This window comes from Carassius carassius, chromosome 7 (genome assembly GCF_963082965.1).
Source record: "Carassius carassius chromosome 7, fCarCar2.1, whole genome shotgun sequence".
NCBI lineage: Eukaryota > Metazoa > Chordata > Actinopteri > Cypriniformes > Cyprinidae > Carassius > Carassius carassius.
Genome location: NC_081761.1, coordinates 30465867 through 30489780, shown reverse-complemented (window position 1 = coordinate 30489780; position 23914 = coordinate 30465867). Strand labels below are relative to the sequence as shown.

Sequence of the window (23914 nt, the reverse complement as noted above, 5' to 3'; positions counted from 1 at the left end):
AAAATAATGGTAACCACATAACAGCCTTCTAAAATCACTCAGAACACCTTAGAAACTGCTAAAAATCATGTAGAACATCTTACAAAGCACAGAGCAACGTCCTAAAAATCACCTTAGGAACTTAAACATGACAGCAAACACTTTAGCAACACAATAAATGTCACTTAGAATAACTACAAAGCAATGTGGTAGAAGCACTTGTTAGCTACGTGCTAAAAATCACTTAAGCAACTACATAACAATGTGCTAAAAGCACTATGAACATATTAGCATGTGCATAGCAATGAGCTAAACATCACTCAAAAACTTTAGTAACTACATAAAATTGGTCAAGGATCTCTTAAGTAACGCAATGAGCAAAAATCACTCAGAATACCTTAGCAACCAACCACTTAACATATTAAAATGAATAAAAGATGACAACATCTCAGTAACCAGATAACATGCTAAAATCACTCAGAACACCACAGAAATTGCATAGCAACGTACTTAAAATCACACCAGACACTGGAAACTGCGTAGCAATGTGGTCCAAATAGAACACCTTAAAGCCACACAGCAATGTGCTTAAAATAACTCAACTTTTCCCTCAGAACACTTTAGCAACTACATAAAATTAGCTAAAAATCACTCAGACCTCTTTAGCAACTACATAGCAATGAGTATTAAATCACTCAGAGCACCCAAAAAATAAAGAATAGCAATGTGCTAAAAATAACTTGATATACTTCACTCACCAAAAAAAAAAAACAAAAAAAAAGAAAACAATCGCATAGCAAGCTAATATCACTCAAAATAACTTAGCACCACTTTCTTTTCATTGGAACTCTTGAATGGAATCCGCTACTAGCTTGGAACTGTAATATGAACTTTGATGATCAACTGAAATAATCATAATCTAAATGGTCAGCTATAACTGCTAAGGAAAAGTGATGACAACCAGCTCTTTAGATCATGTGAAAAACGTAAAGAGACATTGGACCAACTGTAAATGGTATAGCTTGCAAAATAGGGACTCTGCCTTATCATTGAGCACAGGCCTGTCTAAACACAGTGAGATAACCCGGTTATGAGGTAAAAGACACTGAGGCTCAACGGCACTTTAATGCACACTACATATGCTGCCACAAACACTTCACATGTGAACAGAGCACACGAGACAGGCAGGTGTGGGACTACAAGGGCAAAATGTGAGTAGTTTTCATGACATAAAATGCGCTGTGCGAAATCAATCTTCGGTTTTGTACTGTTCTGTGGTATTGTGGGTTGTTTAAGTTATTTGCAAAATATGTATTTCAGGATATTCAATGAGGACACAATGGAGCAAGTCAAGTGGAACAAGGGGGTTGGAAAATAAAAGGACTTGATGACGTCAGCACAACGGGATCATTGTCAGTGGATAGATATAGTTTCTTTTTAAATTATTCTGCACCGTAAGAATTACGTATTTAAAGGGATGGTTCACTTTCAAATTAAATTTTGGTATGTTTTAGCTTACCTCAAGTTCATCCAAGATGTAGGTGTCTTTGTTTCCGCAGTAGTTTCCATTTGATATTTTAGGTCAAACTGTTCTTGTCTGTGACTCACATAATGCAGGCCTATGGTCACCACCTCAAAGAGCATGCACAGAGAAGTCAAAATTAAACAATTCCCCATCATAAGTACACATTGATGACACAAAACGAGCGGTTCGTGTGAGAAAACGAACAGTGTTTATATCTTTTTTACCTCTTGTACACAACCACATCCAAGTGATCTGAGCAGGGGGGCAGGGTTTCATATTTTTTTGAAGCACCCCTGGGCGCCGCCATTGGCTAGCGGACCCCCACCTGCTGTTAGCATTCCATTGACTCCCATTCATTTTGGCATCACTTTGACAGCGAATAACTTTAAAGACTCCATTTGTCCATTAATTATTTCTAAAGAAACACGAAAATGTATAAAAGGCTCCATTTCCTTGTATCTTACGTTATGGTCCCGTTGAAGCAGTTTTTGTAAAAAATAGGCTAACGATTGCGTCATAACCTGCGACTCTCTGTCGCACAGTAGAGAAATTACCGTACTGACAGGAAGAGCAGCTCGCAGGAAATCTTTTACTGTCTATGAGGCTATCGGGGGGACGTGGAGTCATAAAGTCAAGGGAGATAATTAATCAGAATACTTTCCAAAATTTGCTCCTGTTCACATTCGCCTTCTCTGGAAGATTCGGTGGGTGATTCAGATTTCTCTTGGCACAGCGATTAGAAGATTTACAGGTTGCTCACGTGACATCTACGTCATCAAGCTCAGTTTGAGTCTGCGCAGTACGCCCGACCCCCAGGAAGTGCTTCTAATTGACTTCACTTGTCTCCGTTGAATCCAAAGGGGTCGCTGTGTCCATTTCTTTTACTGTCTATGGATCTGAGGGTGCTCGCGCTTCCCTGTGTGTGACGTGTGCGTGCGTTATGGCATAGTCTGCGCAAGCGCCAGAAAGCACCGGAAGTGATCTCACGAGTACGTCACTCATTGTTTACACAGATTTCGGAAGTGTTACCTTTTACTGTGAAGATCTAAACATATTTAGATGTACAGGAAATCAAAATGGAAGACGATTTCGATATATCAACAGACAACGTTGAATTTTTTTCACAACCATATTTATTTGAATCAGAATACACAGATCAAGAACTCAGAGCGATGGAGGAAGCATCCGCTGCAGCAGCACATCTTCAAGCCTCAGAGAGACAGAGATCTCTTCAAAATTGGTGGTGTTCTTGTAGCAAGTGTTGTGAGATGCCAACAGAAGTGGAGAGCATATGTAGTCACGAATGGAACATAGCAATGCCACAACTACAAGACGGCGATGAGGGCATTGACAGTATCGCATCACACACCTGCCTGACTGAAGATCCTGAGTTTTCTCCGCTGTTGAGCCGCAGCATTTTGCATGTTGTGTTTAGTTTGCCACGTATAAACTGGAGGCGACGTCCAAGGCCAGACGGACCCAATGGCACGCTGTCAATAGAATGAGTGATGAGTTGTATTTTTATTATTATCGCAACTATTATAGGGTGCATTATAAACCAATTAATTAATTACAATTATATTTCAGACAGTGCAGATTGGTGGTATATCGTGTGGTAAACAGTAAACAATGAGTGACGTACACGTGTGAGAGATCAGTTTCGGCGCTTTCTGCGCTTGCGCAGACTAAGCCAGAATGCACGCACATGTCACACACCAGGAAGCACGAGCGCCCTCAACTCACCTGGATGTGGTTGTGTACAAGATGTTAAAATTATATAAACACTGTTCGATTTCTCACACAAACTGCTCGTTTCGTGTCTTAGGCCATCAGTGTGTACTTACGATGGGGAATTGTTTAATTTGGACTTCTCTGTGCATGCTCTTTGAGGTGGTGACCATAGACCTGCATTATATGAGTGACAGACAAGAACAGTTTGACCTTAAAATATCAAAATTGAAACTACTGTGGAAACAAAGACACCTACATCTTGGATGCGTTTGAGGTAAGCTAAAACATACCAAAATATAATTTCAAAGTGAACTATCCCTTGAAGAAATTATATATTAGTTTGATCGGTGTATATATTTTGGAACCGAACAAAAAAAAAACGTTTTCATTAACGAGAGTCATTGTGATCCACATATTGCTGTTAGTACTGTAACTATGTCACAGCAATACCATGACACAACAACCATCGCGAAGTTGAATATAAAGATATTTACAAATGTAGCCTAAAACAAACATAGGCAAACGGCTAAGATTTAAATAGCCTCGTAGAGTGCCAAAAATCATCTAGCGACCCGAAACCCTGATTTCAGCTCTGCGCTGACTGCGCATGCGCTCTGCATCACCAGTCTCCTGTTAGTTTCCTTGGAAACGAGAAAAGGGTGGAGAAAGGAATAAGGTGCATCGAGCTGCGAATAGAAAGGCGAGAGACGGAGGGAAGGAAAGAGGCACCTGAACACATGATCACTCCCTAACGGCTGTTCAACTATTGCCTTAGCCTACTTATACTCCAATAGACTGTAAAGCGAAAGGTCGACAAATAAAATATATCCTGCGACCGCTGCACAAACACGGATCGGTGAGTGGAAGATTGTTTCCCTCTGATTAACGTTACTCGTTATCATACGGATCTTTCTGAGGTTAAAAGAAATAAAATAATTGAACAAATGGCGAGGTGGACGCGTACATCGATCCATGTATGTGTATGTTTGGTTTCCCGCATTTAAAAAATAACGTTTAACATGGCAATAATACTAACATTATCCACTAACGTTAAATGAAAGACGCAGATCACTGTCGCTCGTGTAGGAAACATCTCATGTTGTGAGGTTTGGTGCGTGGGAAAGGTCCAGCTTTGGGTGATGAAGAGATTTGTGGAGTGGCTTCTGTACTGATTTATTGTTGTTGCTTATTTTGGGTGGCATATGGTGTTAATACAGACCGACAACTCAGTAGAGCATTTAAAGTGGACTAGGCTTGGAAATAGGACCACTAGAACACAATAGAATGTATAGGTTTTATAAGACAAATGATTAAGTCATGTCTAATATTTGTAGTTTTCCTCAGTTAATCGCGTTGTTTCTAAACACCAACATATTGTACATGCAATACATAGTGTACATGTTAGAGAGATAAGCTGTGACACTTTTCACTTTACAAAAAGAAATTTGAAATAAAGGAAAAAATGTAAATGCTGTCATCATGTAGGCTACTCACTATCCACTTCTAAACCTGTTTCAGTTTCTTTCTTGTGCTGAACACAAAAGAAGATATTCTGAAAAATGTTGGTAAACTAACAAGCTGATGGTAACCATTGACTTGTATTGTATTTTCTTTTTTTCTGTCATATGAAATTCAGTGGCTACTATCAGAATATATTCACTTTTGTTCAGCAGCTGAATGAAATTCATACAGGTTTGGAGCTACTTGAGGGTAAGTAAATGATGACAGAATTTTTATTTTTGGGTGAACTATCCCTTTTAAATATAACAGAATACATATCAGCTATGCTGCTTCACAAAACAAAATAAATTGTGACCGACATTAGGTAAGTTGTGCTTTTAGAAAGTAAACTGGAAATTAAATTTTGAATAAAAATATAATTAATATTAACGAAACATTCTTAGCAAATGCTTCATATTCAATATACGTGAATTAAGTTGTATAGAACTTACATTTAAAATTATGTTATCGTAACTAATATCCATATATACAATTTTATATTTTGCTGCAAGTTTTTTGCATTTTAAAGTTAAATATACATAATATTTGAATTTAAATTTGTATCGTAACTAATATCAGTATAAACTATTTTAAGTCGTATTGTTCTTTATTTTGTTTTCATTTAAAAAGTTACTATTTATAATACTTAAAGGTAGTCATATACTAACTTAAAATAAATAATAAAAATAATTATCCCTTGTAGCACCTTAAATATATGATCACAAAACAAAATTTTGTTTACTATATTTAAATCTAGATTATTATGTGTGGCATTTACTCTTTCACACAGACATGTCAGAAATTGTGCCCCCTGAAGTGAGACCGAAACCTGCCGTTCCAGCTAAGCCCTCTCATGTGGCCCCGCCTTCCATTGGTCCCTTTGTGTCTTCACCCCAAGGAACAGGGGGTGAAGGTCAAGGGTCAGGTCGAGGATCTGCATTGCTTGGATACATTGGAATAGACACCATCATCGAGCAGATGCGTAAGAAGACTATGAAGACAGGCTTTGACTTCAACATCATGGTGGTTGGTGAGTGGGAGAGCAGTTTGTTCACTTTTACTTTTTTAAATATTGTCCACTTTCTTACCATTCCCCCTATTTTTCTCTCTCTAACTCCAGGTCAAAGTGGTCTTGGGAAGTCTACTTTAGTGAATACTCTCTTTAAGTCACAGGTGAGCAGGAGGAGCACAAGCTGGAGTCGTGATGAGAAGATCCCAAAGACTGTTGAGATTAAATCTGTATCTCATGGTAAGAGCATATTGATTATGTGATTTCCAAACATTTAACGGTCTCATTTAGTAACTGCATCCATCGCTTATTCAAGGAAAGCTTTTAAGCACTGGTTGCTAAAGGACAGACCTTTCACTGGATGGAAATAGACATTTTGAGCTAATTCAAAAAGACTAATTTAGTGTCGGCTGATGTAATCAATACACACGAGGGCCTGTAGCAAAGCATATGTGCTTGTGAGTAAGATGTGTCTAGACTGGCATGTTTTGTGCCCAGGGCAAGTTAGGAGGCCAGCTGTTGGTGAATCCCCTATAGATAAGTGAACAGCTGGCAAACTAAATGATATCATATATATCCAAATGCTGTTTAGAAAAAGGCTGTACATTTAATTTCTGACCTTGTGTGATATTGTTCTGATGGTGTTTCAAATTTAGGTGTGAAATAGCTGTCAGGTGGAATATTTTATTTGAAATCATCTGACTTAAAGGAAAAGTTAACCCAAAATTGACAACGCTGTCCTCATTTACTCCCCTTCACTTCATTCCAAACCTGCATGACTTTCTGTCTTTTTCAAAGTGACAGTTCACCTCCCAAATTAAAATTCTGCCATTATTCACTTAACCTTATTTCGTGAAACCCATAAGACTTTGGTTAAACGTCAAAATACAAATTAAGATATTTATATCGTACTTCCTTTGAAGATCCAGCTCACCAAATTGAAAAGATCCTAGGCTTGGATTAAACTGCTTGATTTGTATGGATTCATTTTACAATGCTTTTATGACCTTTTGTCAGAAACAGCTTAGGTTTCTTTCTTTAGAAATATCTATATTTTAGGGCTGCAAAATTATTAATTGTGATAAATCGCATTAAAAATAAAAGTTTATGATTACATACTATATGTGTGTGTACTGTGTATATTTATTATGTATATTATGTAATACACACACATACATCTATATATTTAAAAAAAATATGTATATATACTTATACTTGTATATAATTTATATTATATATAAATATAAATATTTTCCTTAATATATACAGTACATGTATGTGTGTATTTATATATACATAATAAATATACACTGTACACACACATATAGTATGTAAACATAATTTTTCAACATTATTTTGAATGAGATTAAACGTGATTAATCATTTTGCAGCCCTACTTAATTTGAGTTAGAAGATTAACCAAAGTCTTATGGTTTGGAACGACGTGAGTGTAAATGATGACAGAATATTCATTTTTCAGTGAACTGTCCCTTTAAGAATGTTTTACTGTTTTTGTCCATATAATTGAAGTCAGTGGTGTCCACACAACACTGGACCATGTTCATTATATCAACAAAAATGGTGTTATCTTGTGAGATTGAACCACTGTATCCTGTCACAAAAACAACCTTAAACTGCTTTATTTGTAGCTGTGATAAATGTTGATTTTGCAGTGATTGAAGAAGGAGGGGTGAAGATGAAGTTAACAGTGGTTGACACACCAGGTTTTGGGGACCAAATCAACAATGAAAATTGGTGAGTATTGTGTGATTTCTCTGTTAAACCCAGAGGACTGGCAGCTATTTTTAACTTGAATTAGTTTTTTGCAAATAATCCCAAAATGCCACTGCATCCTGCATCACTGCATCTAGGAAACTGAGGACATGCTTTTGTGTCAGCTGAAATAAATGGGGTCAGTTATGTGCTTAATTTCTGCTGCTAATAACTGGCATCAAAAATGTGTTCCAAGTGTAAGGACAGTGTTTTGACTTCCAGATTTGCACTTAATGTGCACAATCAAGAATCAGATTGCTGGTGGTGATGCCAAATGTGAGTGTGCTTTGGCAGCTCGCCCTCAGTGATCACATCCAAGGATCTCAGTTAAAGGGACACAGCGTTTTTTCCTTTGTCATTCAAATGCCTCAGACAAAATAGTGCTGCACTGGATGTTGGGTACTTATGCTGACAACAACAACAAAAATGTATTTAATGCACCTTTTTATTCAAACAGAACCATAACTACATATGTCTTTTTCATTTGTTGCTTGGGGTAAAAATAAGTCTGAAATACATGAGCAGTGATATACTATAAAATGTTTTGTGCGCTTTCCTCTCAATAACAAAATATTCCAGTCACATCATGTGACGTCATGTGTATTTATGCAGAACTTCATACAATAGATTGCTTTAAAGCAAGCAGTTTTATGATATTAACATGAAAAAATAGCATCAGTGGTTTTTCATTTGCTATTTCAAAGATTTGTGTACTCGCTAACAACATGCAACACTGTTTTTTTTCTCCTATGTGTTCCTAGCTGGGAGCCCATATCCAAATACATCAATGAACAATACGAGAAATTTTTAAAGGAAGAAGTCAACATTGCTCGCAAGAAACGCATCCCTGATACCAGAGTGCACTGCTGCTTGTACTTCATATCTCCAACTGGACACTCGTGAGTTTGAATCATAGGCCTATAGTAATATTTTACTTTAACTTACATACCATGTTCTCTGTTGAGATAATGGATTTCTTTTTATTATTTGTCAGTAGTTTAAAAAAGGCTTGTAGTTGCAGCTTTGTTAATTAAAAACTAAAATATACACATCTTTTAAGTTTCTACAACTTATCGACATTGTTAATTGTTACAGAGAAAAAAACTGGACATCTGAGGATCATACACTACAAGACTTTCATGTCGCTCTGTACACACAGAGTGTTAGACACATTAGACAAATTAAAACAAAATGTGTTCAAAAACTGGCTCAAAATATCAAACATGGTCATACAGAATCATAGTCTGTAGTTAAAAATTAAAGTCATACGCTATATGATTTTCAGTGGAATCCCTCATCTGATTTTCGACAACTGAATGCAAATCGAAGAAAAAATCTGGGCTCAATTCAATTCAAGTTTATTTGTATATGGCTTTTTATGATACAAATCATTCCAAAGCAACTTTACAGAAAATTTAGTTTCTACAATATTTAGTAGTAGCTTATCAGTGGTGACTTCAGTTTATGTGCATGGCAGAAATTTTCGGAATTTAGACATAGTCAACCAGACGATGAACGCTATTAATAGCAATTATTATATGATGCGATCACACTTGTAGCAAAATTTGGTAGTTCTGTATGTTGTTTCAGGGTAAGCATCATCTGAGGTCCTCTGAGGGGGTGACATCATCTCCTCTCAGGTGTTCTGGATCCAGACTGAAGCTTGTGTAAATCCTAGTTACCACGGGATGTCAATCGTGCCGTGTATTCAAGCAGCTGTGTTGACTTAAGACCGTGTTCATTCAGCCAGCAATGCTTGACTGCACTGCATTAGAAAAAACTGTGAACCTCAGAAAGGTTGGTGGCCCTGTAATCAAATCAGCTTATATCAGTCTATTAATTATTTCTCTTTGCCCTTTCTTAGGCTTCGCCAGTTGGATATTGAGTTCATGAAACATCTGAGTCGTGTGGTCAACATCATTCCTGTCATAGCCAAGTCGGACACACTTACTCTTGATGAGAAAACTGAATTTAAACAGAAGGTGCAAATGAAGACCGATTCACATGGTTATTCAATATCAAGTTAGTTTTCTGACACAGATTAACTACTGCTCACCATACCCCCTTGCAGGTGAGGAAGGAGCTGGAAGCATATGGGATTGAGTGTTATCCACAGAAGGAGTTTGATGAAGACATGGAAGATAAGAGTGATAATGATAAAATCAGGGTGAGGGGAACTTTGCACATCTTTTTTTTCCAACATGTTATCCCATTTTTCATCACTCATCTGTTAGCCTGTGTTTTAACATCATGTTTGTCCCATTAAATCTGTGCATTACAGGAGGCAATGCCCTTTGCAGTGGTAGGAAGTGATAAAGAGTACCAGGTCAATGGCAAACGGGTTTTGGGCAGGAAGACAGCCTGGGGAGTGGTGGAGGGTGAGTGGGCAGAAGTATTTGCTGTATCATTTCACTTGTTTTTGTGTAGATTTCTGAAATAAAAAAATGGTATTGTTTGTTTCACTGTAACAGTTGGGATTAAAATATTTGTGATTTTTAGGTGGTTCTATTATTATATCAAAGTAGATGCTGTAGTAAGTTCTTAGGCAGGACGAGTCAAATCCTGGAGTAATTAATGAGAACTTTCCGCAGCTGACTAACAAACCTATAATATTTGGGTCATTTTCTATATCGGGTGCCTTTTCTGTCCCTGCAGATAATCATCTTATGTTGCATTTAAAACATGGACTGAAATTGCTTCCAAGAGGATTATGTTTTAGGTTTATATGTATGTTTGCTCAAAGTAATACAAATATGTGAACATTGTGAGCATTTTAATCACTTTTTCAATCTAATGGCACGTTCTCCAGTTTTCTCAGGTGCTTTTAGTCACAAATGTTAGAAAAACAAACATGCTTTCTGCATCTTTTCCTCTGTGTTAGTATATACTTATGGCAGCTATAACAATTTAACTTAACCAACAATGTCAGTTTCCTAATAACCGTGTTTCAGGGTAACTTTTTGAAGCATTAATTATAAAGAATGTATTAGTGTACAGTATATTGTGTTGATGCATATTTTCTGACAAAACATGTTGTTTTATCCATTTAGTTGAAAACCCAAATCACTGCGAATTCTCCTTACTTCGTGATTTCATGATTAGGTAATGTATCAAACTTTATTTGATATACTAATCTTAGTTTTGTTGTATTCACTACCGTTTGGTGTCAGAAAGATTTTTTTGAAAGAGTACTTTTTGAACGAGTGCTCAGCTAGGAAAATGACAGTAAACATTATGTTACAAAAGATTTCTATTTCAAATAAATGCTGTTGTTTCTATTCATCCATTATCATATACTATATCATATATTCAGGTCTCACCTCCAGGACCTGAAGGAGGTCACTCATAACATCCATTACGAGACCTACCGTGCCAAGAGGCTCAACGATAACGGAGGTCTGCACCCCATCACCTCCTCTGGTCAAGACACACAAGAAAGCAACCTGTGAGGAAACAACTGAGCGGCATAGTAAGGATGCAAGAGAAGACTAGGATTCATCTTGTAGTAATTCAGCTGTGCATGTTCAGATGATTTTTTATCGCTGTGGAGGTTTTGTCCTTATGCTCCTTTTAACCCTTTGTGGAACTGGTCATCATCTTTTGTCGCACAACCTTTGAAAATTAGAAAAAGCCTTCCCCCGTTGCTGGCACTGCTGACTTTAGTGAGTGAGTTTGCTTGTGATAATCCTTTTCAGGTCTAATATGATGGTACATAGCCTTGTGCACAAGCATTTGTAATTGGAAATAGCCCATCGTTGGCATATCTGTCCTCTACTGGAACCTCTGTTAGAATCATTTGAGCAGTTTTATATTGTTAGAAGGGGAATTGCACTGCCACTGCAGCCTGCAGCTCAACGGGCCTTATTTATTAAAACATTTAGCACACTTTTAGTACCTATGCCAATTAAACATACTCAAGTTATGAGTAACATGCAAGTGTTTTAAAAAGTATTTCATCTCTTTGGCCCTATAAGGGTACAGCAGTGTTTCTCTAAGTAAATTACATTCTGTAGTACTACCGTTGTTTTACCTTTGCTGTGTAAGGTAAGTCTCAGAGGACTCTGAAGTGACCACTGAAGTATATTCCTACAGATAATTCCAAACAGGTACAACAGTTTAAATGCACGCCAGGATTTACAGTGGCTAATGTCTTTAAATAGCTTTCCAGCAGCCAATTAAACTTCTGGAAGAAACTGAAAGAACACTGATTAAAAACGATCAGTGCCTTTACCAAATCAAGAGTTGAGGTTTTGAGGTTTTTCTTCAGCACATTTTGTATGGACACACCTCACTAAAAATTATAAAGCTGTCTCAACATTTTACAAATGGTAAAATGATCAAAAACAGTGATGGATTTTTTTTTCCATGTGTGCCAACATTGCCAAATGTGCGTTTATGTGTAATTCTAAATTTCATCACTTCACATATCGATACATTATGTATGTAGGAATTCTAAACATTCTGAACCTAAATCAGTAAACCAATCATTCATGTTTTTCATATCACGTTTAATTAATGCTGGTTTGGAATAATAAAACCCCTTTGAAAAATAATTATGAAACATTATTTATATTGTATTTATGTTTTATTTATTATGATACTTATGTTTTAATTTAATAAATATGTTTGCCGTAATTGCCTTGACTTTTTTTCTGGATGGGTGCAAACACAACACAGTTCAGCGGATGTCATTTCTACAGAAGTTTCATTTTTATTATAGAAACAGGAAAAGAGCGACTGTCATCTCTGCATTTCCCGCATTTTGCCTGTAGAGAGAGCTGTGCGACTAAAGACTAAACGGAGTCGGTGTTCACACAGAGTCCAGTGAGTGGCGCGATTCTGAATCGTCAGTCTGCAACACAACAGTCCACTGTATTCGGTTCACACCGCGTATACCAATCCAGCCGAATTACCTCGTGTCATTCCTGCCAAACGCTGTAACATGGCTTTGACTTGATGAAAACCCCGTTTTATGAGTGCAGTCGGTCTATTTAGAGCCTTTAATCCTTTACACTACCCCTCATTTATCAAGTATCAGAGCTATCTATCTTTTTGAGTGTGTTCTTTGCAACACGCGCCTGTTGCAGTGACATTTTAACAGACAGGCACTGAGGTAAATTGATTTTAAGTTGGCTCTCATTTGGACAACGTTATTTATCGTGGCGTTTTAGACGATACAGCAATACCGTCTCGTCTTTGTCTCTCCGTGTGTCGTTTCCGGTTATTTGTGGCTGGCTTAGAAAAGGAGGCGGTGCCTAACGCTCTCACTGCTCTGTTTATCTGAGAGAAGTACTTCTGTTAGTGAGTGTTGGTTAGGTAGTCAACTATACTGATACTTTTAGACCTCATTTGAGTCTTTATAACTTGAGTGAATCTCTGTTATTGATCCAGTGGAATCCACTGAAACGGTTTAGAGCTTAGAGGAGCAAATTAATTAGGTCTAGATATAACCCTTTTAATAATTTACTCCTTTTCATGATGTTTAATTAAGGTAAAGTTGTGTAGGTTGCGCAAATAATTATGTGACCTTGTCCAGTGAAGCTTTATATTGGTTACATAAACGTTTCTCTCATCTTGAGCTCCCCAACAGCTCAAAGGCGGTACTGCAGTTAGTAGACATTTCAAAAAGAGAAATCCACATGCTGCAAGTCATGACAACAAAATGGCTGACCTTCACTAGAACAAAACCTACTCTCTATATATATATTGACCGCAATTTTCACTAGATTTGTTTGCTAAAAATTTTTTTAAAACCATGTTGAACGTGTGAATCAAGTTGAAATATGTTATTCATTTTACCATAATATGAAATGTATTGGGTTTGTGCACTAAATGTGCATTTAAAAATCATAGCTTTGTTTTTTTAACCTTACATCTGCGTATCATGTTAGTTATGAAAAAATGTGATCTGAAAAACAACTGCATATGAGCAGACAAAAATCCTACCAAGGGTCAAAGCTCCCCTCCCCTCCCCCTCACATTAAGTCTCCCTCCCCCTCCGCCACGGGAATGGGATCCTTCTCCGTTAATATTCAGTAACTGTCCACAAAATAAGCATAAGTATAATCATAAGAGCAATTTTAACTCTTGTGATGTTCTGTTTCACTTACGGTTGCCTAATATGGACGAGTATTTCCCAAATTTCCCAGCTTCGTCTTCCATTCACGAATTATTCTTTTGAATCAGTTCTTATTTTAGAACCGAATCACAATATAAACCAGTAACGTTAGTTCGATTGAATCATGAACCGGTCCAGAATAAAAACACGCGTTGAGCGCCAACTCATTGAAATAACTCACACAAATTGTGTTCATGACCGATTCGAAATTAACCAAAATCTACTTTTAGCCCACTCAGAAACCAGTATACTTGTTCACATGACAACGCTTATGATGCGCTTTGATGTATCGTGGCAACTCATATATATATTTAGAAAGGTGGTGCTATGTAGCAGTTCAGAAAGGATTGAAAACCAAGGACATGGGTGTCAGGCTTTTTGAAAGACGGAAACATAAACTCGAGCTTGGTTATTAATGCTCTGTAACGGCACATACTATAAATAAATAAGAATAAAGCTAAATTAATAATTGTTGATCATTAATTTACTATATCAAACCCAAATAATATGCAACTGAACATGGTTGAACCAGTGGGAAATTCAGTCTTATGCTGATGATGGATTGACTACGTCACATTTATTAACGGACATTCCGATTGAAGACCGAGCACGCGATACTGAAAATGTTCGTATGCTGGTAGGAGGTGCTTAATTTTCGATTCTCCTGCTGTCCCGCGAAACGCGTGTCTCCTCCCCCTGTTGTTGTACCGTTGGAGAGAAAAAGAGAGCGCGAATCACCAAGCAAACTACACTGTCTGTGGTAGAGTCGCTGTCGCTCTCACTGTAGCCTACAGTCAGTCACCTTGTGCAGCTGTCTGTATGACTGTATGCTATTCCGTTGTGTGACGATAAAGACGTTACCAACTGAATCCGCGTTTGCTAAAGTGCTGTTTTTAAGTCGATACAATACGAAACCGTCGTAGTGACAAATCTTTGGAGATACCGGTTGTAAGGCGCTCCGACTGACCAAAACCGTGGACTGGGTGAGTTTACACACTTCTGAAAAATCAGCTGTCTAAGTTTTGTCTGAGAAAATTTCTAACTTTAATATACATTCTATTGTAATTAATGTGTTGTTTATAAAAAATTTATGTTGAATTTGGGCTGTGTTTGTATTTAAAATGTAACGTGATTTACCTGCCACATAATTGCACATCAGGTGCAAACCTATTTACAAACTTTATGAAGGCTATAGAAATACATTTTTATGTAAACTGTCTATGCTATTTATGCTGAATTTACATAAGGAGAAATTTAACTTGGGGAATCATTTTTTGGGGGGTTTGGTTTTCCAAAGTGATAACTACATTGTAATTCCTATTAAACCTGGGAAAAATCACTTCTATTTACAAATAAAAAAATATATTAAAAAAGTCTGCATATATATATATATATATATATATATATATATATATATATATATATATATATATATATATATATATATTGGCTTGCTGATATTGATGTGAATGTAGCATTGTTTGCAAAAGTTTTGTCACTTATGTCACTGAAGAAATCTACAAATTTGTCAGCCATGATTCATTATTCCATTAACAGAGGTGTCCAGTAACATTTACCTGTGGTCATGTGATCTCAAGATGTTGGTCCTCCTGAGGAACCCATTCCACTTAAAGTAAAATAGCTCCAATTAAACTATGAATACTATGAGTCGTCATCACATTTATGTGTAAATAATGTTAAACATATATAAATGTGCTAATAGTTTTTAATGCTTAATTTTTTTTAATGGGGCAAACTTACTGAGACAGAAATATCTTAAAATTACTACAAAAATGACCTTTAGGCCTAACTAAAACTAAAACCACTTTCATAAAAAATAAATAAAAAAATAAATAAATTGTTTTCAAACAGGTTTCCCTTCAATACTCCCACCACGAGTGCTATTGTTCAGTAAACAGCTCTAGGGCTGCACGATATTGGGAAAAAATGACATTGCGATATTTTATTTTTCTGCGATATATATTGCGATATGAAATCTAATAAAATTTTTTCTTACAAACAAAAATGGGGTGAGCACACTTAAATTCTCATTTTAAATGATTTAGACATCGACACCATCGTGTCAATTGATTAATATGCGCGAGGGAGAGAGAGCAAGACAGCGCTCGTGTTGTTTGAAGACGGTGAGCATGTGGCCGGGGCTCGCTCGCTCTCTCTCTCTCCCTCTCCCTCTGTCTCTCTCTCTCGCTCTTGCGCTCTCTCTCTCTCTATCTCGCGCGCGCTCTCTCTCGCACTCTCTCGCGCACGCTCTCTCTCTCTGCCCTGTTAAACTGACAGGATTTAAAATTTTTAAATTGCTGTGCAATTAATCCGCGAATCACATTCGTCAAGGGCCGGGGAGCAGCTGGCCCGTACAGTTAATGAATAACGGATCAACTACGACAGCCTACATCGCACATCCTGCGATGTGACTATCGTGGATTCGTACATCGCTATATTGATGCTTAAACGACACATCGTGCAGCCCTAAACAGCTCCACCCCACACTTATGCCATTGGTTAAGCCAGTATTGCTGTCAGGCTGGTTGGTATTCACAAATTTTGTAGTGCCAGAGTGTTGTAGAAACACCTGAACTGTTTGGAAATTGGCATTATTTTTGCAATTTCATTAATTTTTGTTTGGGGTGTAAAATGACACACTTCATCTTTAGTGATTCAACCAGTCATGCCTCAACAAGGCCTATGAATTAAGGATCCACTTAAATGTTATTGTGAGTAATAGGAATTTGCAGTTTTCCAAGTACTGCAGTTCATCATTATTTTATTTTGCTTGCCATCATTAAGCCTAAATATATTATTAATTGCAAATCGCTTGTTTCAAATTACTTGCTAAAACAGAATAGCATGATACTAGCAATCCCAAGATCATTTGTCTGATGGGAATGCATGAACCGATAAAAATGGATAACCTGGATGCAGGTCACTTTGAGATAAATACCAATTTAGGTCATAGGCCTTAGATTGGGTAAATGGTAATGAGGTAATTATGTTAATTATACAACAACATTGAAAAAAAATCACATCACGCAAATGACCCTTTCTGTACAAAGCAAGCGTATTAAATATAAAAAAAAATACAAATGGTGTTCCTCCTTTATTTTAAACACCCAAAATTGCTCTATGAATATGACCTTGGCTTTTTTTGAAACCATATATGAATAGAGGATTTGATTTACCGTATGCGCATACTGTACTTTTATACTGTACATATGGCCTTTGTAACATAATTTAAGAATGAAAATTTCAAGTGAGAAAGTATATCGAAAGGTTGGCATGATGAAACTATGCATCAATTAATGAGAACATTACCAGACGATTTCCGCATAATGTACGCACAGCTCTTACATGCAACTTGACACAAAGTGCCAACACTGCCCCAAGCCGTTGTTCACATGAGTTTATGAGGGAGTCGCTTATAACTTTTGGAGAGAAATTGCACAGACATTGGACAGGGATGAAAATTTCTAGTGTATGTGTTGGCTGCCTATGTTCGCACATGCTATCAAATGGAGTATACCTTAAAAGGCTATGTATTTGTACCGCTTTGTAAAAATATTTCTTTGAAGATGTTACTGCCATAAAGAAAACTAAAATGCTGTGGCTGGTTTTGGCTTGTGCATAGCTCAAGAACTTGGTGCACCTTTGTCTTAAATTTCCTTGATGTCGATCATCTAAGTAGTACATTGTGGGATTTGGAAGCCGGTGACAAATTTTATCCCACTATTAACACTACATGACTTGGCTGGAAACATTTTGTGCACTTGTGAACATCAACATTTGAAGATGGGTAGAATGGTCTGTTGAGTCATGTTACCAGGGATTAGAGTAGACGGCAGTAAATCTATCTTGTTAGACTGGAATAGATTCTCTAAGAGAATGTAGAAAAATCTTTGCTAATCATCAACAGTCATTCATAACTATACTCAGATAGCCCAGGCCTAGTTGAAGGTGCATTCACTTCACAGTTCAGAACCCTGCGGAGGAACATCGAGATATAAATGAGCAGTCAAGTTGAGCTTGACTCACCACCAAAGAATAAGGCTTGAGTTATGGACAACTATTGAAAAGCATGATCTTCAATAATGTTTTGCGCTTCATGTCTACGGCATGTGCCACCAAGGTGAATTGTCTTACTTCTTTTGCCTGTCTACTTATTCCACAGCTTTAATAGTTGCTTTTGTTTGTTTTTTTATAATATAGCAATGTATAATTTTTTCCTCAACTGGGGAAAAGGTCTATTTTTATAATGCACTATTAAATGATTGTTTTTTTAGTTCCACCCCTAAAGATCTCTTAAATGGTACAGTCCTTTCTGTCAGTAATTTTCCACTCACCCATTGACATTCACAGTGGGGGAGGGGAATTACTGTGCTAGTCTTGAGTCACAGGGTAGCTGTGCTGTTGTGCGATGTATTTCTTGGTATGTTTTCAATTCTAAACTGCGTGACAGTCTTACACATTTGTTTATCAGACGTCAGGTCTGAGCATACTTGAATAAAATGCAATTACAGATGCAAGCTGTGCAGTGGCAAGTGTAAAGTGTTTGTGGTTCCAAGAGTACATGGTTCAGTCCTCCCTTCCCTTTTAAGCACTTTTAATGTGTACTGTTATGCCACATGTCCTGGTTTTGCTATCATTTATCCACCAAAAATAAAATTCTAAATATGTTATTTCTTAGTTTTCGTTCATAATTTTTTGTCATAATGTAATGGCTTAAAAGCACAAACCTTAATCTTAAAGTTAAATGTGTCTCTTCTAACATGTATTCTTATCAAAACTCAAAAATTGAAAAATGAAAGGAAGGAGTAAGAGAGCTTATCAGGTGGAGTGAAGAGACTAGGACAGAACTGGCTGAAACCGGTTCACTTCCTGATTACACACAATGGCACTGAACAACAGCTGTGTCGCTAGCTATTAGTGCCACATAGATCTTATGTTACTGTTTTTATAAGAGTCGAACTGTACAAACTGTTTTGTGCATTAAGCGATTACATACATTTCACGATTCTTAATACTGTCGTTGACTATTAATAGTTTAAAAAAGGTTTTAGTTTAAAGATTGATCTTTACGTTCCACAAAATGTGAATCTTTTAAGATAACTCAAAATTCTTGCATCGTATTAAAACAATAGGAAAAGGGGTGGAAGGAGAGCTTCTTATATTCTGAGTGTAGAGAATAGGACAGAACTGGCTGAAACTGGTTGTGGTTGCACAGCTTTACTTCCTGAATGCACAGCAGCACTATGAACAATAAAGATTTCAGGTCACTAGCTATTTGTGCCATATGGATAATGTATTATTATTAATTAGACAAATTTTTAACAAAACAGCTATTTTGGGTTTTAGGAGATTTTTTTTTTACGATTCTTATGGCTGTGTTGTTTAATGCCAGGGTAATTTGAGCAATGTTTTAGGTTTTAAAGGTTAATCGTTGACAACAATGTCCCAACAAATAAAAGAGATTAATTCTGAATAAGTAAAAATAAATTATAAATGGAATTTCTTCAGTAAGTCTGCCTTCCAAAAGATCTCAGGTTAGCTGAAAACGATGAATATTACATCTCTGTAAATAAATAGCAATCTGTGTTGTTGGTGTCATATTGTGATTAAATACTTTTTATCTTAATGGTATAATAATTGTGGTATAGTGTTGTCAAAAGACCCGGTACTCCGGTGCCAAGTCGGTACTGAAAAAATTTAAATGTGACGGTACCAGGTTTCTTTAAGTACTGGTAGTACCGAGGTCCCGTTCAAACCCGGTACAGCGCTATGATTTCCGTGAAGCAGAAAACGAGGACGGAATCTCAAAATCCAGTCATGAAAATGAAACTAACATTTTAATATGGACAGTCATGGAATTTGTCAAAGTTAGCATAAATGAATCAAATCAAATCTCCATATGGACCAGTATCTGTAAATGTTAAGCCTCAAAAGTTGTTTGAAATATGAATCCGTGTTCTGCGCGTCTCTGTGAATTAATGAATGGCAGAGACGTGCGGGTTTGTTTACTACATAGACTGAAGCGCATGACGCTTGCATTAATTTCAGCATCTGAGCTTCAGAGTTCTCTCTCCATCAAGCGATCTGAACTTTTCAGTTCATCTCAATGGACGCACAGCGCACCTGTATTTGATGCTCTGTAAACTCTTTGTGAAGGCGCACGACTCACCGTCGCTTTACTGATAGCGCTGTTTCTCACACATGCAAAGAGAGAGAGAGCGAGAGTCTTACCACGCTGAATCGACACGCTATATGTAAACTATTCTTTGTTGTCTTCTCCTGTCAAAATAATGGAGTTCATTTAGAATTATTCATATTCATTTTCGAACAAGCAGAAGACATACCGGTTTCTCCGGTAGTGGGCGGAGCTTATGCGCAAATGGCAATTTCTTTGGCTGGCGCTGATCTAGTACCGTCTCTGTTTTGATTTCAGCAAATCAGTTTGACCGAACGCAGACAACGTGATTAATATTCATGAACCCAGCAGCTCATCAATTCATAGTGCATTGTATATACATTAGTATGATAGTAGAATTAGTAGTAGTATTATCTTTTAATAATAATTAATATGATCTATTACAATTTTTTTACAGAAATCCTCAATGACCAAAAATATCTTAAGCATCACCACCAGTCTTAAGTTCAGTTAAAATGACAAATATGCATTCATTAGGCCTAAAAGTTAATTTTTACATAAAGGCATTGTTCTAGAAATATTACTATTATTTAGTAAAATGTATGTGATACTGCTACTACTGTTGAAAGAAATTGATAAAACTTTATTTTTTTAAAGAAATCACAATATTTCTTCCATGTTTTAATTTTAATAGCAAATCCCCTTTATTTACCAAAAATAAAATGTGTTTAAATTTCATAAATTAAAAGACAAATTAAATTTGGGTGAAACTTGTTTACTGTTTTTCATAATTATATAACTTGTAGAAAACTTTAAACACAATTGTAAATAAGTATAAAGAATGGCATTGGTTTTATTTTTAGTGCTAAAAAGTTATTTTTTTTTAATTAGCATATTTTTGTGTTTTGCTTTGGTACCGAAATTGGTACCGAGAACAGTGGATTTTCACTGGTATCGGTACCGAATACTGAAATTTTGGTACCGTGACAACACTATTGTGGTATATGAAAAGTTTGTGAATGCATGTAGTAGATCAGGGTGAATTTAAAGAATCTAAATAAAAATTTTGCTCTCATTTACTCATTCCTAAATTGTATCATGACAATGTCAGTAAATGATGACAACAGTTTATTTTTGGGTGGACTGTTATTTCTTTAAAATACACTAATAATTTAAATACACATAGTAGGGATGTTGCGGTGATGGATTTTTTCCACCGGTTAATCGACGTGTAAAAAAACCGGTAATCCCGGTGTCACCGGGGTTTGCGTGTCGGGGATTTCGGGAGGCCGAAAATGCGGTCGTGCAGACGTGCACACGTCTCAATTTACTTTCACTTTAATTAGCGGCAATTCAGTAGCATTTGTTTGAATTAATCATGGGTTAATTTATTTTATTCTTAATAAAAATACACAAAACAATAAGACACTCGCTTGTATTACACACATCTTTATTGCAAAATGAATAATAACTTAACACACCATGCAAAAACTAAACGAAAGCACTTATGAAACACCTTTAAAGTGCATTTATTAACAAAACGAACCACTGCACACATCGTGCAAGTATCAAACAAGACTCGTTAAATAATTATAAATATTCGTTAAATAAAGTGCCTGCCTTTTTCAGCAAAAAAAACAAAAAACACCGCACAACCATCGAATATGAAACGAACAAACATCAAAAACTTCGTTAAATAAGGTAGCCTACCCGAATAATCACTGGACACTTAAGTGCAAAAAAAAAACTAATATAAAAATTAAACTCACGTTAAGCTGTTAAAAAAAAGAGGTAGGCCTATTAACTGCATAGCCTACACCGTACAAAAAAAATTATAAATAGGCTAAATGAGAAACAATAAACGAAAAACCTTCATTTTAAATTGCAACAGTTCGCTTTGAAACCAGATCTTCTGCCATCCTTTGCCAGTTAGCTCGCCTCACTCTCCTCAAATGATAAATGAAATCGGACACCTGCTGCTTTACTGCGGCGCTCGTTCCGCTTACGCTAAATTACGAATGCACGTAGTCACTAACTGAATTAAGTGCTTTATCGCTATAGGCTAAAACTTCAACACGATGGGGACGGTGCCGGTGGTCAAGTGCTATGACCGGTAGGTGGGTTAAACACCGTGTATCACCGGTAACACCGACTATCGCAACAATACTAACACATAGTATAAATCATTTAAAGGAAGATTCCATGATAAAATGTATAAGCAAATATTGATCAGTTGTGTTTATAAATATATTTTCCATTTATTCTAAAATAAAATAAAATCATCATAATTGAGCAGGAAAATAATAATTAATTTACTTTGCTCATATGGATAGACACAAATATGAATAATGGGACAAAAAGTGTAATATTCTTATTTAAAGTTTACTAAAGTCTTGCATGCTTTAACACCTGTTGCAAGAAAGTACACGTAATCTGATATGGCCTTTGTAACATAATTTAGGAATGACAAGTGAGAAAATATTTTGAAAGGTTGGCATGATGAAACTGTGCATCAATTAATGAGAACATTACCAACGGTTAGAGAACACCTAAAATCTCCTGCAAAGCACATGGTACAGCCCCATTTCTGTCACCCCTCCCCCACGCTTATACATCATTTGGTGCCTCATGATTGACTTCTCCTTTATTAAAATGGCATATATGTAAACATGTTACAAGATTGGTAGTATTGTGTAAATATCATAATGATTTCGAATTATTCACAGCACATAAATTGCTTCAAAATGTTGGGAGCTTTTTTTTGTTCTAATTAACATGTGGTTTAGACACTCCCCTATGCACACTCCCCTATGCATAATGGTATAGTCCATCCTTTCATTTTGTTTTTCCACTTTATCTTTCTCCTTATGAGGGGTGCTGTTTAATATTCATGTCTTTAACAACCAATGAGCTTTTTGCTAATTAATAGAACCTGAAAGTTTTAGGTGGGAACAATTTTACTTTCTGTTTACAATGGGGTTTCATTTGTGTCTGATCTTTTCTGTGCGTGTTTTGTTCTGACTGTTTGTTTATGGTTGCTGACCTAATTAAGCCCTAGTTAATATTTGAAATAATACTTAATGTCTCCCTACAGTGCTTGGCTGCTTTCCAAAGCTTATCTGTGTATTTGCATGCATGTGACCACAGCAGTTTAGCGCCATGCTATGCTAGTTATGCTACAGGAACTATGCAGCAGTATCAAATGTACATTTTTTTCTGTTAGCTATATTGTGTTTGGCGGAACAAATGCTTTGTTTCTTGCCATCTGTTTATCCAACTGGGATGTGTGCTAACAAACAATTTAAGATCCAATTTCTAATGTTTAATGGTACCTTACAGACTTATTAACTTTTTCTGGAAACCAGTAGCATACAATAATAATGTTACCGATTTCATTAAAGTTTTTAATGTATTCAAACTGAGGCTTCCAAGACACTTGGAATGGTGTGAATGAATTATGCTTGTTCATCTGTGCCTCTGCTTGCACATTTGTTAGCCTCTGTGCATTTAGTGTAGTTTATGTGAACCCACTACACACACACACACACACACACACAAATTGTGCTGAACTGACAGCATGAATTTAATACTGGTCTCATAGGGTAAGTGACAAATTGGTCAACTGCGCAATGTGTCATTTTTGCGCAAGCAGTGGCACCAAATGGAATTGACAAAATAATGACAAAACGGCTTTGCCAAATACTTCTACCACCATTTCTGCCCTACTTCCTGTCATCATTTGTAAAAACAGGTAGTAAATAATTTGTTTTTTTTACCTCGTTCATAGTTTTTTGGATTTGTTTTAATAACTGACACACTTGAATGGTGAGGCTTCTTTCCCTCTCGCATTGTGTCTTCTGAGAACAAAGATATCAGATTCCTTTTTCTTTGCCTACCTTCTGACTTCATGCTACATCCTAGCTTAAAAATAAACAAACTAATCTACAAAAATTGGGCTAAATTGCCAGCTATTAATTTCTTATTCTCGTTTCTTCATTCACTCTTCAAACTCAGAACTGTACATTATAAGAACCTCAACAGTAGCACTTTTAAATTCACGTGTTATCAAACAACATTATGCATTACTTAACAGACACAGATATGACATATAAAATCTCTTTA

At 36.4% G+C, this 23914-nt stretch overlaps 2 protein-coding genes across 3 annotated transcripts in view; both read left to right on the top strand.

Moving 5' to 3' along the window:
* The first annotated feature begins 1299 nt into the window (after positions 1 to 1299).
* Positions 1300 to 12152, top strand: septin3 (septin 3). Of its 2 annotated transcripts, none has more exons than XM_059554516.1 (10): positions 1300 to 1391; positions 5526 to 5765; positions 5856 to 5984; positions 7418 to 7499; positions 8279 to 8416; positions 9382 to 9499; positions 9589 to 9684; positions 9799 to 9895; positions 10568 to 10619; positions 10831 to 12152. In XM_059554516.1, the coding sequence occupies exons 1-10, from the start codon at positions 1367 to 1369 to the stop codon at positions 10964 to 10966; spliced, it is 1113 nt and encodes a 370-aa protein (XP_059410499.1). In that variant the 5' UTR covers positions 1300 to 1366; the 3' UTR covers positions 10967 to 12152. The 2 variants fall into 2 exon arrangements, with proteins under 2 accessions (XP_059410499.1, XP_059410501.1); XM_059554518.1 differs by lacking the exon at positions 1300 to 1391 and adding an exon at positions 3894 to 4091.
* A 2209-nt stretch (positions 12153 to 14361) lies between these two features.
* Positions 14362 to 23914, top strand: part of atf7ip (activating transcription factor 7 interacting protein) — a 43315-nt gene continuing 33762 nt past the window's right edge. Inside the window, exon 1 of the mRNA XM_059554513.1 lies at positions 14362 to 14618. The gene's annotated coding sequence lies outside the window, so the exon portion shown is untranslated. The remainder of the gene's footprint in view (positions 14619 to 23914) is intronic.

Coding starts and splice junctions, on each gene's coding strand:
- septin3 (XM_059554516.1), top strand. CDS start 1,367: ATGACGTCAGCACAACGGGATCATT. Junction 9,685..9,798: donor GTGATAATGATAAAATCAGG/GTGAGGGGAACT, acceptor TGTGCATTACAG/GAGGCAATGCCCTTTGCAGT. Junction 9,896..10,567: donor AGCCTGGGGAGTGGTGGAGG/GTGAGTGGGCAG, acceptor TTATCCATTTAG/TTGAAAACCCAAATCACTGC.